The 15,639-nt window shown below is 44.6% G+C and overlaps 1 protein-coding gene across 8 annotated transcripts in view; it reads right to left on the reverse strand.

Moving 5' to 3' along the window:
• The window catches only part of elmo3 (engulfment and cell motility 3), a 201,421-nt gene that overhangs the window by 14,435 nt on the left and 171,347 nt on the right, over positions 1-15,639 (reverse strand). For 7 of the 8 annotated variants that reach the window (XM_068049746.1, XM_068049743.1, XM_068049745.1 and 4 more), the window contains 2 exons: positions 3,714-3,818; positions 201-283 (listed from right to left, as the gene is read on the reverse strand). In XM_068049746.1, the coding sequence (XP_067905847.1) occupies positions 201-283; positions 3,714-3,818 (188 nt within the window). The remainder of the gene's footprint in view (positions 1-200; positions 284-3,713; positions 3,819-15,639) is intronic. The other variant, XM_068049748.1, reaches the window with a different exon arrangement.

A 15,639-nucleotide genomic window follows, 5' to 3' on the forward strand; every position in this document is an offset into this window, starting at 1 on the left:
CCACAGTCACTTATTCCGATAGCACAGAGGCTGCAGCCATTTTGAGACATCATTCTGATGCAGTTTGCCACATTCAGGTGGCCCATAGGCTGCCAATCCGTTGGTGTGGTAATTCCAGGGGATGGGAGATGGGTCATGTTTCATCAGGCCTTTCTGATGCCTGTGTTCCCTCCACCCGCATCAATCTCTCCTGTACTCACCCGGTTCTGTTTCAGCGTGCTCTTCTCCTTCATGTGGGGACAGTCCTTCCCAGTCACCAGAGCCTTAATATCAGCTACAGGAACTGTAAGGGAGGCACGGCAGAAATGTTTAATTAGTTGCTGCACAGTTCAGCGTTTATACAATAGTCAACACCCTGAAAATGTACTAAGGCCTTAGACGTGTTCACCTATCCCAGTGAATTTACATTTCATCTCGTGTGTGTCTGAGCTACAGGACTCTCGCTGGAACGTGGCATGAAAACAGTGCAGATCATAGAATTATAGTGCGATACAACACAGAAGTTGGCCATTTGGCCCATCTTGCCTGAACCAACTCATTGATAGAGCTATCTAATTAATTCCACTGCCCCGCTCTTTCCCGACCGCCCTGTATTTTTTTTTCCCTTCAAGTGTTTATCCAATATCAATCTCTATGACTCTAATATCCTTTTGAAAGTTACTATTGAATCTGCTTCCACCGCCCTTTCAGGCAGTGCATTCCAGATCACAACAACTCGCTGAGTAGAAAATTGTTTACTCAGGTGGCGGAACATAATTTAAAAGGACACTATCTTCACAAAAACAACTTCAGCAAAATCCTGAAATATGTCACCATAGTGCCATGCATCTGTGATGTCACCTCCCTGTGATGTCACCACAGTGCCATGCATCTGTGATGTCACCACAGTGCCATGCATCTGTGATGTCACCACAGCGCCATGCATCTGTGATGTCACCACAGTGCCATGCATCTGTGATGTCACCTCTCCGTGATGTCACCACAGTGCCACGCATCTGTGATGTCACCACAGTGCCATGCATCTGTGACGTCACCTCCCTGTAATGTCACCACAGTGCCATGCATCTGTGATGTCACCTCCCTGTGATGTTACCACAGTGCCATGCATCTGTGATGTCACCACAGTGCCATGCATCTGTGACGTCACCTCCCTGTGATGTCACCACAGTGCCAGGCATCTGTGATGTCACCTCCCTGTGATGTTACCACAGTGCCATGCATCTGTGATGTCACCTCCCTGTGATGTCACCACTGTGACATGGGTAAGGAATTGGTTGGGAGATGGCAGGATGTGACTAGTAGTGTCCCCCAGGGATCTCTACTGGGGTCTTAACTTTTCACTGTACATATCAATGATTTAGATGAAGGAATAGAGAGCTGAGACTAATTTAGCTGGCAATTAGGGATGGGCAATAAATGCTGGCCTAGCCAGCAATGCCCACATCCCCTGGATGAATCAAAAAAAAGTAGTGGCAACAGGAGTCGAAAGTTACAAAGGGACATTGATGGATTAAGTGAGTGGGTGAAACTGTGGTGTGTGGAATTCAGTGTAGGAAATTGTGAGGTCATCCACTTTGAGCCTAAGAAAGACAGATGAGAGTATTTTTTAAATGGTGAGAGGCTATGAACTGTGGAAGACAGAGGGCTGAATTTGACGCCACCCCAAGAGTGGGATGGTGGCAGGGGAGGTGGTGTAAAATGGAGCGGGAGGCTCCAGGAGCCCTACCCGACTTTATGCAGGGCGGTGGCGGCGAAAAACGGCCCGAGAGAAGCTGCCTGACAAAAACAGGCGGCTCTTGAATGTCCCGAAGGGGTCCTCATGATCAGGCACCCTGTGCCCAATGGAGGGCCGCCCCCGCTACCCCAACCACCCCCAACACCCAACATGCCCCCCTTCCTTCCAAGTGACCACCCTTGACTCGCTGGGGCCTGATCGATTACCCTCAACGAGGCAACCAAAACTTTCCTGTGCTCCAGGCTCCCCGACATTTTCTCTTCACGCTGGGTTGTAGTCCCAGCAGTGGCCACCGCTCCCGGTGACACTGCTGGGACTAAGAGGTGCCGGACTGCTGATTGGCTGGGACTTCCTACCTCAAACGGGTGGAAGTCCCACTTCAGAGCAATCGAAGCCCGGCGAGCTGCAAAATACGGGTCAGATCCCCAGGCGAGGCGGAAGCGGGTCCGCCACCGACTTTTCAGTTGGTGGCTGGCTCCCGTCCACCTAGGGTAAAATCCCGGCCAGACATTTAAGGATCCAGGAACAGAAATCATTAAAAGCTAATGGACATGTGCAAAAAATAATGTAACAGGCTAATGGAATACAAAAGGGTGGAAGCTATGTTACAGCTGTATAAAGCTCTGGTTAGATACATCTGCATTCAATTCTGGCACCACACCTTAGTAAGATAAACTGGCCTTAGAGGGGGTACAGCACAGATTCACTAGAATGATGCCAGGGCTAAAAAAGTTACATTATGAGTACAGGCTGCATAGACTAGGTTTGTATTCCTCTTGAGTATAGAAGATTAAAGGGTGATCTAATTGAGACGATTGAAGGATTTGATAGGGTAGATAGAGAGAAGCTATTTCTCTGGTGGGAGAGTCAGAACAAAGGGGCATAACCTTAAAATTAGAACTAGGCTGTTCAGGGGTGATATGAGGAATCATTTCTTCACACAAAGATTAGTGGAAATCTGGAACTCTCTCCCCCAAAGACCTGTTGAGGCTGGGGGTCAATTTGAAATTTCAAGACTAAGATTGATAACTTTGCGTGAGGTAAAGGATATGGAACCAAGGCTGGTAAAATGGAGTTGATCATCCATGATCTAGTTGAATCAGGCCCAAGGGGCTGAATGGCCTACTCCTACTCCTATATATCTTTGATGTCACACTGATGAGAATGATTACTGGCTCACCCCGCCCCCACCCAATTGTAAGTAAAAATCTGCCAAATAATTTTCCCTGTGCACCATTAAAGTGAGGCACAATGCCCTCTCAACTCCCTATGATTCACCCTATTTCTGAATTGCAGTTTGGGTTCAATCCAGAATCTTGCTTTGTGTTCTTGAGCTCACAGAGGCCTCACCAGGGTGGCAGGATCACACGCAGGACTAGGCCCAGATGGTGTCGTTACCTACTGCCCAGGCACCGCTAACACTTCAAAGTGATTCATTTTATGTTAAGTGCTTCAAAATATTTGAGGGAGGTGATAAAACACCATGTAAGTGCTTTGATTGAATCTCTGGGTGACTTTTGCATGGTCCGTTTGTCTGTTCCAATCATTGAAAAAACAGTGGATGAAAGATTTGGTCAAAGTACCTCAAAGCAGGTCACTCAGTGAATTACTTTGGAAAGCAGCGACTACTGTCTCGCACTGTTTAGCATGTCACCGTCATAGAACGGCATCGATTTTACAGCACAAACAGGCTGTTTAGCCTAACTGGTTTGTGCTGGTGTTTATGCTCAACACAAGCCTCCTCCCACCCACTACTTGATCTCACCCGATTAGCATATTCTTCTGTTCCTTTCTCCCTCATGTACTTATCAACTTCCCCTTAAAGGAATCCATGCTATTCACCTCAACCATTCTGTGTTATAGCATGTTCCACATTCTAACCGTTCATCTCGACTAAAATAAACTTTTTCACAATTCATGTCAATGGAGAGCGAAAGACTGAATTTAGTTTCCGGAATATTCCGGGAGCAATACGCACTCTTCTCCTGCAGACACTCGATGGCTGGATTGTCACCTCCTTCTTCTACATCTCCATAGTGAAGCACCTTGTGATTGGGTGACAGGCGACAGTACCACAGCTTGTCTGGCAGATTAAACACAGTAAAAGGTTAACCCTTTGCTGGACTCCTCACTTCAATCCTTTGAGCTACTGATCGCTGCTGGAGAAATGTCAGCATCCCATTTGATACCCAAAACGGAGCAGGTAACCCCTGACCTGATTTCACACTGGCTGCCACTCAGTGTCCATTTAATGCCCAGCCTGCACTACATCGAATTTACTGCACATAGAAACAGGCCATTCGGCCCAACTAGTCTGTGCCAGTATTAATGCTTCATACAAACCTTCTCCCAGCCCTGCTTCATCTCACCCTATCAACATACCCTTCTTTCTCCCTCATCTACTTATCAAGCTTCCCTGGAGAGAGTCGGGAGCGGTGGAGGCTGCAGCGGACCTGCGAGGAACCTACTAGGGAGGGAGAGAATAAATCCAGACCCAGGCTCGGGGCCTTCCACTTACCTGGAGAGAGTCGGGAGTAGTGGACCTGTGAGGAACCTATCTCTACGTGCCAGAGTTTGAAAAAATGAAAAAAAAAATCAAACCATAACGTTACAGAAAAGCGGGGAGTTGATTGGCTGGTGAGTATTTGCTGCTTAGGGAAAGAGTTTAAGCAACTGAGAGTTTAAAAACGATAAAAATATTAAGTATTAATCACAAGTAACAATCGGGTAGCTGGTCAGTCTTATCTTTTAATTTTAAATAAGGTTTATTACCATTAGTGAGGTTAGTACTACTATTGTTAGCACTTTAGTACTGGTAGGCTATATTAAGAGTGGTAAGGTAGATTAGTATTGGTAAAATTTAGTATTAGCAGTAGTAAGGTTTTTATTACTATTGGTAGGGTTATTAATATTAGTAATAGCTGAGATTGTGAGCAGCAGGGTTTATTTGTATTACCAGGGTTTACTATCTAATAGATAGAGGAATGGCAGGGCTGCTCCAACCTCTGGAGTGCACATCCTGTGCTAGGTGGAAACTCCAGGATGCATCTCAGGTCATGGATAACGATACATGCAGGAGGTATCGTCAGTTACAGCAGCTTTAGCGCCGGGTTGTGGAACTTGATCAGCAGCTGGCGTCACTGCGGCACATCCGTGAGGGTGAGAGCTTTGTGAATAGCATGTTTATAGATGTGGTCACTCCACAGCTTAAGAGTATACAGGCAGAGAGGAATGGGTGACCGCCAGACAGTCAAGAAGAAAGAGGCAGGTAGTGCAGGAGACCCCTGAATGCATCTCACGCTCCAACAGGTATTCAGTTCTGAATACTGAGGAAAGTGATGGTTCATCTGGGGAGTACAGCCAGAGCCAAGGCCATGGCACCACGGGTGGCTCATCTGCACAGGGGGAGACAAGCAAGACTGGAAGAGCGATAGTGATAGGAGATTCGATAGTCAGGGGAACAGACAGGCGTTTCTCTGGCTGCAGACATGAATCCAGGATGGTGTGTTGCCTGTCTGGTGCCAGGGTCAAGGATGTCACTGAAAGTCTACAGAGCACTCTGAGGGGTGGAGAGGGGAGGGGGGTAGTGGAGGAGGGGAGAGGGTGAACAGCCAGTCGTGGTCCACATTGGTACCAATGACATAGGAAGGAAGAGGGATGTCGTTCTAGAGAAAGAGTTTAGTGAGCTAGGTAAGAAATTAGCAAACAGGACCTCAGAGATAGTAATCTCCGGATTACTCCCAGTACCACGCACAAGTGAGTATCGAAATAGGAGGATAAAGCAGATGAATGTGTGGCAGGAAAGATTGTGCAGGAAGGAGGGCTTTAGATTCCTGGGACACTGGGACCAATTCTGGAGCAGGTGGGACCTGTACAGGCCGGACGGGTTGCACCTGAACAGAGATGGGACAGATTTGTGGGGAGATTTGCTAGTACTATTGGGGAGGGTTTAAACTAATTTGTCAGGCGTGTGGGGACCAGGATGAAATATTAGAAAGGAATACCAAGGTGCACAGAATACTGGGAGACATAGATAGCACTAGAATAGAGAATAGCAAGTTTTTAGGTGGGGTCAGAGTAAGGGAGTAAGTAATAGAGTCTAAATCAGGATTATGTACATGTTTTGAATGCACGGAGTGTTGTTAGTAAGATTGGTGAGTTATAGGCGCAGATTTCCATGTGAAAATATGATGTTGTGGCTATAACAGAGACCTGGCTCAAAGAAGGGCAGGACTGGGTATTGAATATTCCTGGATACAAGGTGTTCAAGAACGATAGGAAAGGGAAGAAAAGGGGGAGGGGTGGCTGTATTGATTAAGGAGATCATTGCAGTGTTGGAGAAAAAGGATGTCCCAGAGGGGTCAAGGACAGAAACAATTTGGCTAGAGCCAAGGAACAAAACAAAGTGCAGTTACATTGCTTGGTGTTGTCTATAGGCCCCCAGCTGGTGGGAAGGACGTGGAGGAACAAATTTGAAAGGAAATTATAGAGAGGTACAAAAATGATAGGGTAGTTATAATGGGGGACTTCAATCATCCAAACACAGACTGAGATAATAGCAGTGTAAAGGGCAGCGAGAGGCAAGAGTTCCTAGTGTGTTCAGGAAAATTTTCTACAGCAGGATGTTTTTAGTCCAACGAGAAAGGAGGCACTGCTCGACCTGGTTCTTGGGAATGAGGTGGGCCAAGCTGATCAAGTATCAGTAGGAGAGCATTTAGGGGATAGTAATCATTGTACCATAAGGTTTAGGCTGACTATGGAAAAGGACAAAGAGCAATCCAGAGTAAGAATAATTAACTGGGGGAAAGCCAACTTCAATGGGGTAAGAATGGAGCTGGGGCAAATAAATTGGAGTCGAATGTTGGCAGGAAAATGGCAGATGAAGCTTCAAAGAATAGATAGTATGGGCATAGTCAAGGTATGTTCTCTCGAAGGGGAAAGGTAGGGTAAACAAATGCAGAGATCCCTGGATGACAAAAGAGGTAGAGATTAGGATGCGAGGTAGACAATACTATTGAGAAACAGGCTGAATATAGAAGGTCCAGAGGGGAAGTGAAGAAGCAGATAAGAGAAGCAAAGAGAGAGTATGAAAAGAGACTGGCAGCTAGCATTAAAGGAACTCCCAAAGTTTTCTATAGACATATAAATAATAAAAGGGTGGTAAAAGGAGGAGTTAGGCCGATTAGGGAACGTAAAGGGGATTTACGCATGGAGGCAGAGGGCATAGCTGCGGTATTAAATGAATGCTTTGCATCTGTCTTTACCAAGGAAGAAGATGCAACCCAGGCAATGGTGAAAACGGAGGTAATTCAAACACTATAAGGGTTTAAAATTGATAAGGAGAACGTATTAGATAGACTGTCTGAACTTAAAGTGGATAAAGCACCAGGACTGGATGAGATGCATCCAAGGATACTGAGGGAAGTGAGGGTGGAAATCGCAGAGGCACTGGCCATAATTTTTCAGTCTTCCTTAGACTCGGGGGTGGTGCCAGATGCTATGAAGGTGCTTCTTTATTTTTTGTTATTTTTTGGTGGGGACTCATATTTAAATTGTGGAGATGGACTCATTAGAAGGCTGAAGATTTTATAAATGCTGGACTTTGTTGTTGTTGTTGACAGTTCACTGAAAGGACACTGAGATGTTGTTTGAAAATTACCTTTGCTGGAAATGTGCTTTAAGCTCAATAAACAATAGAAACCTTGGTGACCTAGGGAAGATGTTTATAGAGAAGCCATATATAAAGGTTAATGGAGGTCAGGAGGTTAACGTTCTAGTTGTGGTTTCACTTCTGAGATATTGTTCTGGTTCAGTTGGGGTGTGAACTGTTTTGAAGACAGTTGGTGTTTTGCCTGTCAAGAAAAAAGAAACCCCAGCTCATTTTGCCTGCACCTCACTAAGAGACCCTGTGAAGGCCAGTGTGTCAGCTCCTCTTTCATAAGTACTAGGGAGCAGGAGTAGGCAATTCAGCCCCTCGAGCCTGCTCCGCCATTCAATATGATCATGGCTGATCTCCTCTCACCTCAACTCCACTTTCCTGCCCGTTCTTCATAACCCTTCAACCCATTTCTAATTAAAAATCTGTCTATCTCCTCCTTAAATTTACTCAATGTCCCGGCATCCACTGCACTATGGGGTAGTGAATTCCACAGACCCTTTGAGAGAAGTAATTTCTCCTCATCTCTGTTTTAAATTTGCTACCCCTTATCCTAAAATTATGACCTCTTGTTCTACATCCCTCCTCAAGTAAGGGGACCAAAACTGTACACTATACTCCAGGTGCGGTCTCACTAATGCCTTGTACAGTTGCAGCAACACTTCCCTACTTTTATACTCTATTCCTTTACCAATAAATGCCAAAATTCCATTTGCCTTCCTTATCACCTGCTGTACCTGCAAACTAGTTTTCTGCGATTCATGCACGAGGACACCCAGATCCCTCTGCACCGAAGCACTCTGATGTTTCTCTCCATTTAGATAATACTTTGCCTTTCTATTCTTCTGATCAAAATGGATAACTTCACACTTATCCATGTTAAACTCCATCTGCCAGATTTTGGCCCATTCACCTAATCTATCCAAATCCATTTGTAAATTTATTTCTTTATTGCAACTTGCTATCCCACCTATTTTAGTGTCATCTGCAAATTTGGCTATAGTGCCTTCTATCCCTGCATCCAAATCATTTATATAGATTGTAAATAGTTGGGGCCTGAGGACTGAACCTTGTGGCACCCCACTAGTTAGCTCTTGCCAACCAGAAAAGGACCCATTTATCCTGACTCTGTTTTCTGTTGGTTAGCCAATCCTCTATCCAAGTTAATAAACTGCCCCTAACCCCATGTGATCTTACCTTGTGTATTAACCTTTTGTGTGGCACCTTATCAAATGCCTTCTGGAAGTCCAGATATACTACTTTCCACCAGTCTTTGGAAAAACCCTGTGAGATTCAAGCATGTTTCAGCTGAAACTCCTAATGCTATGTGTCTCCTGGAAAGCCTACCAGACAATTTCTCAACATCTCCAGAACGAATTACTTCTGAAAAGATCCCAGTAACCCATCTCCATATACCAGGATTCCAGACCAAAATGGACAACTGACTTCCTTCCATATCTTCTCTTTTTTTCTTCAAGAATGATCAACTATTTGGCCAAAGTATTCTTTTTTGTCTTGTCTTTGTACCAGATCTCTGCAAAGAGAATTTCTGCTTTTTTTCAGCATGTGTGTGTGTGTGTGGGGAATTTAAAAAGGGAACTTTCATATTTCAATCTGTGTGTTAATGCTTTGCTTCATTACTGGATAAGTCATATTTGATAATAAACTTTTAATATTGTTGATAATTAAAGAAACCTGGTTGGTGTATTTTATTCTGGGATAAAGAATAGAGTATATGATTGATCGCATCGGTAACTGGGTAAACATTTAACAAATATATGTTGTGACATGCAGAGAAGTGGGACTAGAAAAGACAGTGCACTCCTCCCACCTTGGTCGTAACACAGAGGACGGCCGAATTGCAAACCTTACACCCTTGTTCAAAAAAGGGTGTAAAGATGAGTCCAGCAACTACAGGCCAGTCAGTTTAACTTCAGTGGTGGGGAAACATCTAGAAAGAATAATTCGGGACAAAATTAATAGTCACATAGACAAATGTGGGTTAATTAAAGAACACCAGCATGTATTTCTTAAGAGAAAATCATGTTTAACTAACTTGCTGGAGTTTTTTGAGGCGATAACAGAGAGCATTGATGAGGGCAATGCTGTTGATGTGGTGTGTATGGACTTTGAAAAGGCATTTGATACAATGCCACACAACAGACATTTGAGCAAAGTTACAGCTCATGGAATAAAGGGGACGGTAGCAACATGGATACGAAATTGGCTGAGTGACAGGAAACAAAGAGTAGTGGTTAATGGATGTGTTTTGTGCTGGAGAAAGGTTTGTAGTGGAGTTCCCCAGGGATCAGTGCTGGGACCCTTGCTTTTCCTGATATATATTAATGACCTAGAGATTGATGTCTAGGGCACAATTTCAAAGTTTGCAGATGATATGAAACTTAGAAGTATTGTGAACTGTGAGGAGGATAGTGTAGAACTTCAAAAAGACACAGACATGTTGGTGGAATGGGCAGACAGGTGGCAGATGAAGTTCAATGCAGAGAAATGTGAAATCATTCATTTTGGTAGGAAGAACATGGAGACACAATATAAAATAAAGGGTACAATTCTAAAGGGGGTGCAGGAGCAGAGGGACCTGGGCGTTTATGTGCATAAGTCATTGAAGGTGGCAGGACAGGTTGAGAGAGCAGTTAATAAAGCATAAAGTATTCTGGGCTTTATTAATAGGGGCATAGAGTGCAAGAGCAAGGAAGTTATGTTGAACTTTTGTAAGACACTAGTTCGGCCTCAACTGGAGTATTGCATCCAGTTCTCGGCGCTGCACCTTAGGAAAGACGTGAGGGCATTGGAGAGAGTACAGAAAACATTCACGAGAATAGTTCCAGGCATGAGGAATTTCACTTGTGAAGATAGATTGGAGAAGTCAGGACTGTTTTCGTTGAAGAAGAGAACGCTGAGAGGTGATTTGATAGAGGTATTCAAAATCATGAGGGGTCTGGACAGAGTAGATAGGGAAAATCTGTTCCCACTCATGAAAGGAGTGAGAACGAGAGGGCACAGATTTAAAGTATTTGGTAAGAGAAGTAAAAGTGACATGAGGAAAAACTTTTTCACGCAGTGAGTGGTTAAGGTCTGGAATGCGCTGCCTGAGAGTGTGATGGAGGCAGGTTCAATTGAAGCATTCAAAAGAGAATTAGACTGTTAAATGAAAAGAAAGAATGTGCAGGTTTACAGGGAGAAGGCACACAATGGGCTGAATGGCCTCCTTCTGTGCTGTAACAATTCTGTGATTCCTTAAATACATCTATGCTATTCACCTCAACTACTCCCTGTGGTAGCGAGTTCCACATTCTCACCACTCTCTGGGTAAAGATGTTTCTCCTGAATCTCCTGTTGGATTTATTGATGACTATCATATTCATGGCCTGTAATTTTGATCTCACCCACGAGTGGAAACAGCTTCACTACATCTACTCTATTAATCCCTTTCATGATCCAAAGACTTGTGGCAGGTCACCCCTCTCTTTGAGAGGAAAAAGCCTTTCCTGATAGGTGTAACTTAGTTATAACTTTAGCTCTGCAATTCTCTCCCTAAATCTCTCTGGCCAATCCTGCTCCCAGCCAATGTGCAGCAGGGCCCCTGACTGAACTGAATGACCCCTCCCAATCAAGCCTTGGGCATTGAGGCCAATGTAGAATCATCCAAGCTCATTGTGTTTTGACTAATTGGCAGCTGTGGATCAAAGCCCCTCATGGCCAAACACCTCAAGCCGATACAGGTTGGCGTGCAGTGGCAGCTGCTGTGGGCGAGATTCAAAGAGGGTGATTTACAGCCTGTTTATAACAGGGCTGCCTATTCCAATTAAATCTGATCGTATTGGCACCAGGACGGAAATTAAACAGTTTCCAGATAAGGCCCAATGACACACACTTCCAATGAGGCACCACAGCTTTCAAAACAGCAAGGCTGTGATTTTCAATTTAATAATATTGATCTCTCCCTGACCCCAGCCCTCCCCCACACCCCTTGAGGGTTAGTGCCATATATTAATTGTACTCTAGGAATCTGTATTGCAGTCACTTCACAGCAATAAAATGCTGTCAGCGGAAGCAGTGAACAGCTATAAAATGTACCCCTCCCCACCCCCAGCGCTGGCAGACAATAGATTTCCTCTGCTTAAACTGCTCTGTCAATTTTACCACAATGCCTTCTCTGCAGGAGGTCATGCATCTGACCTTTAACCCCAACCATGAGCCATGTCAAAGCTTGAAGGCAAGCAACAGCAAAATGTCACCTCGTGGGGAGGGGATCAACGCTCAAAATAAAACCTCTCGGGCAGAGCATCCCGAAGGGGGAGGGTGAACAGCCAGCAGTCGTGGTCCACATCGGAACCAACGACATAGGTAGAAAGAGGGATGTGGTCTTACAGTCAGAATTTAGGGAGGTAAGAAATGAGCAAGCAGGACCTCAAAAGTAGTAACCTCCAGATTACTCCCAGTGCCACGCACAAGTGAGTATAGAAATAGAAGGATAAAACAGATGAATGCGTGGCGGGAAAGATGGTGCAGGAGGGAGGGCTTCAGATTCCTGGGACATTGGGACCGGCTCTGGGAGAGATGGGACCTGGACAGGCCGGACGGGTTGCACCTGAACAGAGCCGGGATTGAGTTCCTTGCGGGGGGTTTTGCTAGTGCTGTTGGGGAAGGTTTAAACTAGTTTAGCAGGGGGGTGGGGACCTGAGGGTACACTCAACTGGGACAAAAACAGAAATGAAAATGGAAGGCAGAAAATTAATGGTGAGTCTGGAAGACAGAGGAAACAAAGGTTAGAAAATAAAAAAAAAAGAAATTGGCAGTGGTCAAGAGTATCTATTTCAATGCAAGGAATATAGCAAATAAAGCAGATAAGCTGAGGGCACAGATAGACACGAGGCAGTATGATATCATAGCTATTACAGAAACATGGCTTAAGGACGGACAAGAATGGCAGCTCAGCCTTCCTGGTTACAGGGTTTTCAGACACAATAGGGAGGGGGATAAGAAAGGAGGGGGAGTGGGAATTTTGGTCAAGGAAGCTATTACAGCTGTGAGGAGGAATGATATTTTGGAAGGTGCATCAAATGAGGTCATATGGCTTGAGCTAAGGAACATAAAAAGGGGCAATCACACTGCTGGGAGTGTACTATAGACTCCCAAACAGTCAGAGGGAGATAGAAGAGCAGATATGTAGACAAATCTCTGAGAAATGCAGGAACAATAGGGCAGTAATAATAGGGGATTTTAACTACGCCAATATCAACTGGGATAGTTCTATTGTGAAAGGAATTGAGGGAGCAGAATTCTTGAGGTGCATTCAGGAGAACTTTTTTGCCCAGTCTGTAGCAAGTCCAACAAGAGAGGGCGCAGTTTTAAACTTAGTTTTAGATAATGAAGCTGGGCAGGTGGAAGGAGTGGCAGTGGAAGAGCATTTTGGTGATAGTGATCATAATTCAGTCAGTGTAAATATAATTATGGAAAAGGGCAGAGATGGAACAGGAGTTAGAGTTCTCAATTGGGACAAGGCCAATCTTACTAAACTGAGGAGTGATTTAGCAAAAGTGGACTGGAAACAGCTACTTGAGGGTAAATCAGTGTCAGAGCAGTGGGAGGCATTCAAAAGGGGAGTTTCAAAGGGTTCAGAATAAACATGTTCCCACAAAGAAAAAGGGTGAGACGGCCAAATCTGGAGCCTCATGGATGTCAAAGCGCTTACAGGGTAAGATAAGGCAGAAAAGGAAAGCTTATGTCAGACACCGAGAACTCAATACTACAGAAAGCCGAGAGGAGTATAGAAAGTGGAGGGGTGAAATCAAAAAGGAAATTAGGAAAGCAAAGAGAGTGCATGAAAGAATATTGGCAAGCAAAATCAAGGTGAACCCAAAGATGTTTTATCAATACATTAAGAGTAAGAGAATAACTAAGGAGAGAGTAGGGCCAATAAAAGACCAAAAAGGTAACCTATGTGTAGGGGCGGAAGATGTGGTATTGTTCTTAATGAATACTTTGCGCCTGTCTTCACAAAAGGGGGCGAGAATGCAGATATTGTAGTTAAGGAGGAGGCGTGTGAAGTATTATATGTGATAAACATAGGGAAAGAGGAAGTATTAATGGGATTAGCATCCTTGAAAGTTGATAAATCACCAAGGCCAGATGAAATGTACCCTAGGCTGTTAAAGGAAGCAGGAGAGGAAATAGCAGAAGGTCTGACCATCATTTTACAGTCCTCACTGGATACAGGTATGGTGCCGGAGGATTGGAGAATTGCTAATATTTAAAAAGGGAGCGAAGGAAAGACCGAACAATTACAGGCCAGTCAGTCTAACCTCAGTAGTGGACAAATTATTGGAATCAATTCTGATTGACAGGAAAAACTGTCACTTAGAAAGGTACAAGTTAATGGAAGGATAGTCAGCATGGATTTGATAAGGGAAGATCTGTTTGACCAACTTGATCGAATTGTTTGAAGTAACAAGGAAGATAGATGAGGGTAGTGCAGTTGATGTGGTCTACATGGATTTTAGCAAGAGTTTTGACAAAGTCCCACATGGCAGACTGGCTAAAAAAATAAAATCCCATGGGATCCAGGGAAATGCAGCAAGGTGGATACAAAATTGGCTCAGTGGCAGGAAACAAAGGGTAATTGTTGACGGGTGGTTTTGTGATTGGAAGGCTGTTTCCAGTGGTGTTCCGCAGGGCTCAGTACTGGGTCCTCTGCTTTTTGTGGTATATATTAACGATTTGGACGTAAATGTAGGGGGCATGATCAAGAAGTTTTCAGATGACACAAATATTGGCCGTGTGGTAGATAGCGAGGAGGATAGCTGTCGGCTGCAGAAACATATTGATGGTCTGGTCAGATGGGCAGAAAAGTGGCAAATGGAATTCAACCTGGAGAAGTGCGAGTTGATGCATTTGGGGAGGTCAAACAAGGCAAAAGAATACACAATAAGCGGGATAATACTGAGAAGTGTAGAGGAAGTGACGGACCTTGGACTGAATGTCCACAGATCCCTGAAGGTAGCAGGACAGGTCGATAAGGTGGTTAAGGAGGCATATGGAATCCTTTCCTTTATTAGCCGAGGTATAGAATATAGGAGCAGGGAGGTTATGCTGGAACTGTATAACTCATTGGTTAGGCCACAACTTTAGTGTGTGCAGTTCTGGTCACCTCATTACAGAAGGATGTAATTGCACTAGAGAGGGTACAGAGGAGATGTATGGGGATGTTGCCAGGACTGGGAAAATGCAGCTATGAGGAAAGACTGGATAGGCTGGGGTTGTTCTCCTTGGAACAGAGAAGGCTGAGGGGAGATCTGATTGAAATGTACAAAATTTTGAGGGGCCTGGATAGAGTGGAGGTAAAAGGTCTATTCACCTTAGCAGAGAGGTCAGTGACGATGGGGCATAGATTTAAAGTGATTGGTAGAAAAATTAGAGGAGAGATGAAGAAAAACCTTTTCACCCAGAGGGTGGTGGGGGTCTGGAACTCACTGCCTGAAAGGGTAGTTGAGACAGAAACCCTCAACTCATTCGAAAGGTGTCTGGATAATGCACCTCAAGTGCCATAATCTGTAGGGCTGCGGACCAAATGCTGGCAGCACAGCCAGCACAGACACGATGGGTCAAGTGGCCTCTTTCTGTGCCTTAAACTTTCTATGATTCTAAACCATAATCATCAAAACCTACCATTTGAATCACCAGTGACATGTGCTTATTTCAGTCCTCATCCTTGTTTTCAAATCCCTACATGGCCTTACCCCTCCCTATCTCTGAAATCTCCTTCAGCCCTACAACCCTCAGAGATATCTGCAATTCTCAAATGTTGGCCTCTTGATCGTCCCTGATTTTAATCGTGCCACCATAGGTGGCTGTAGCTTCAGCTGCCTAGGCCCTAAACTCTGGAAATCCTTCCCTACACCTCTCCACTTCTCTACCTCACTTAGAATCATAGAACATTATATCACAGAAAGAGACTACTTGGTCCATTGTGTCGGCGCTGGCCGAAAAAAGACAGCCACCCAGCCTAATCCTACTTTTCAGTATTTGGTCCGTAGCCCTGCAGGTTACGGCACTTCAGATGCACATCCAGGCACCTTTTAAATGAGATGAGGTTTTCTGCCTCTACCACCCTTTCAGGCAGTGAATTCCAGAACCTCACCAGCCTCTGGGTGAAAAAAGCATTCCTCATCTCCCCTCTAATCTTTTTACCAATCACTAAATCTATGCCCCCTCACCAGTGATGCCC

The sequence above is a fragment of the Heterodontus francisci genome, chromosome 17 (genome assembly GCF_036365525.1).
Source record: "Heterodontus francisci isolate sHetFra1 chromosome 17, sHetFra1.hap1, whole genome shotgun sequence".
NCBI lineage: Eukaryota > Metazoa > Chordata > Chondrichthyes > Heterodontiformes > Heterodontidae > Heterodontus > Heterodontus francisci.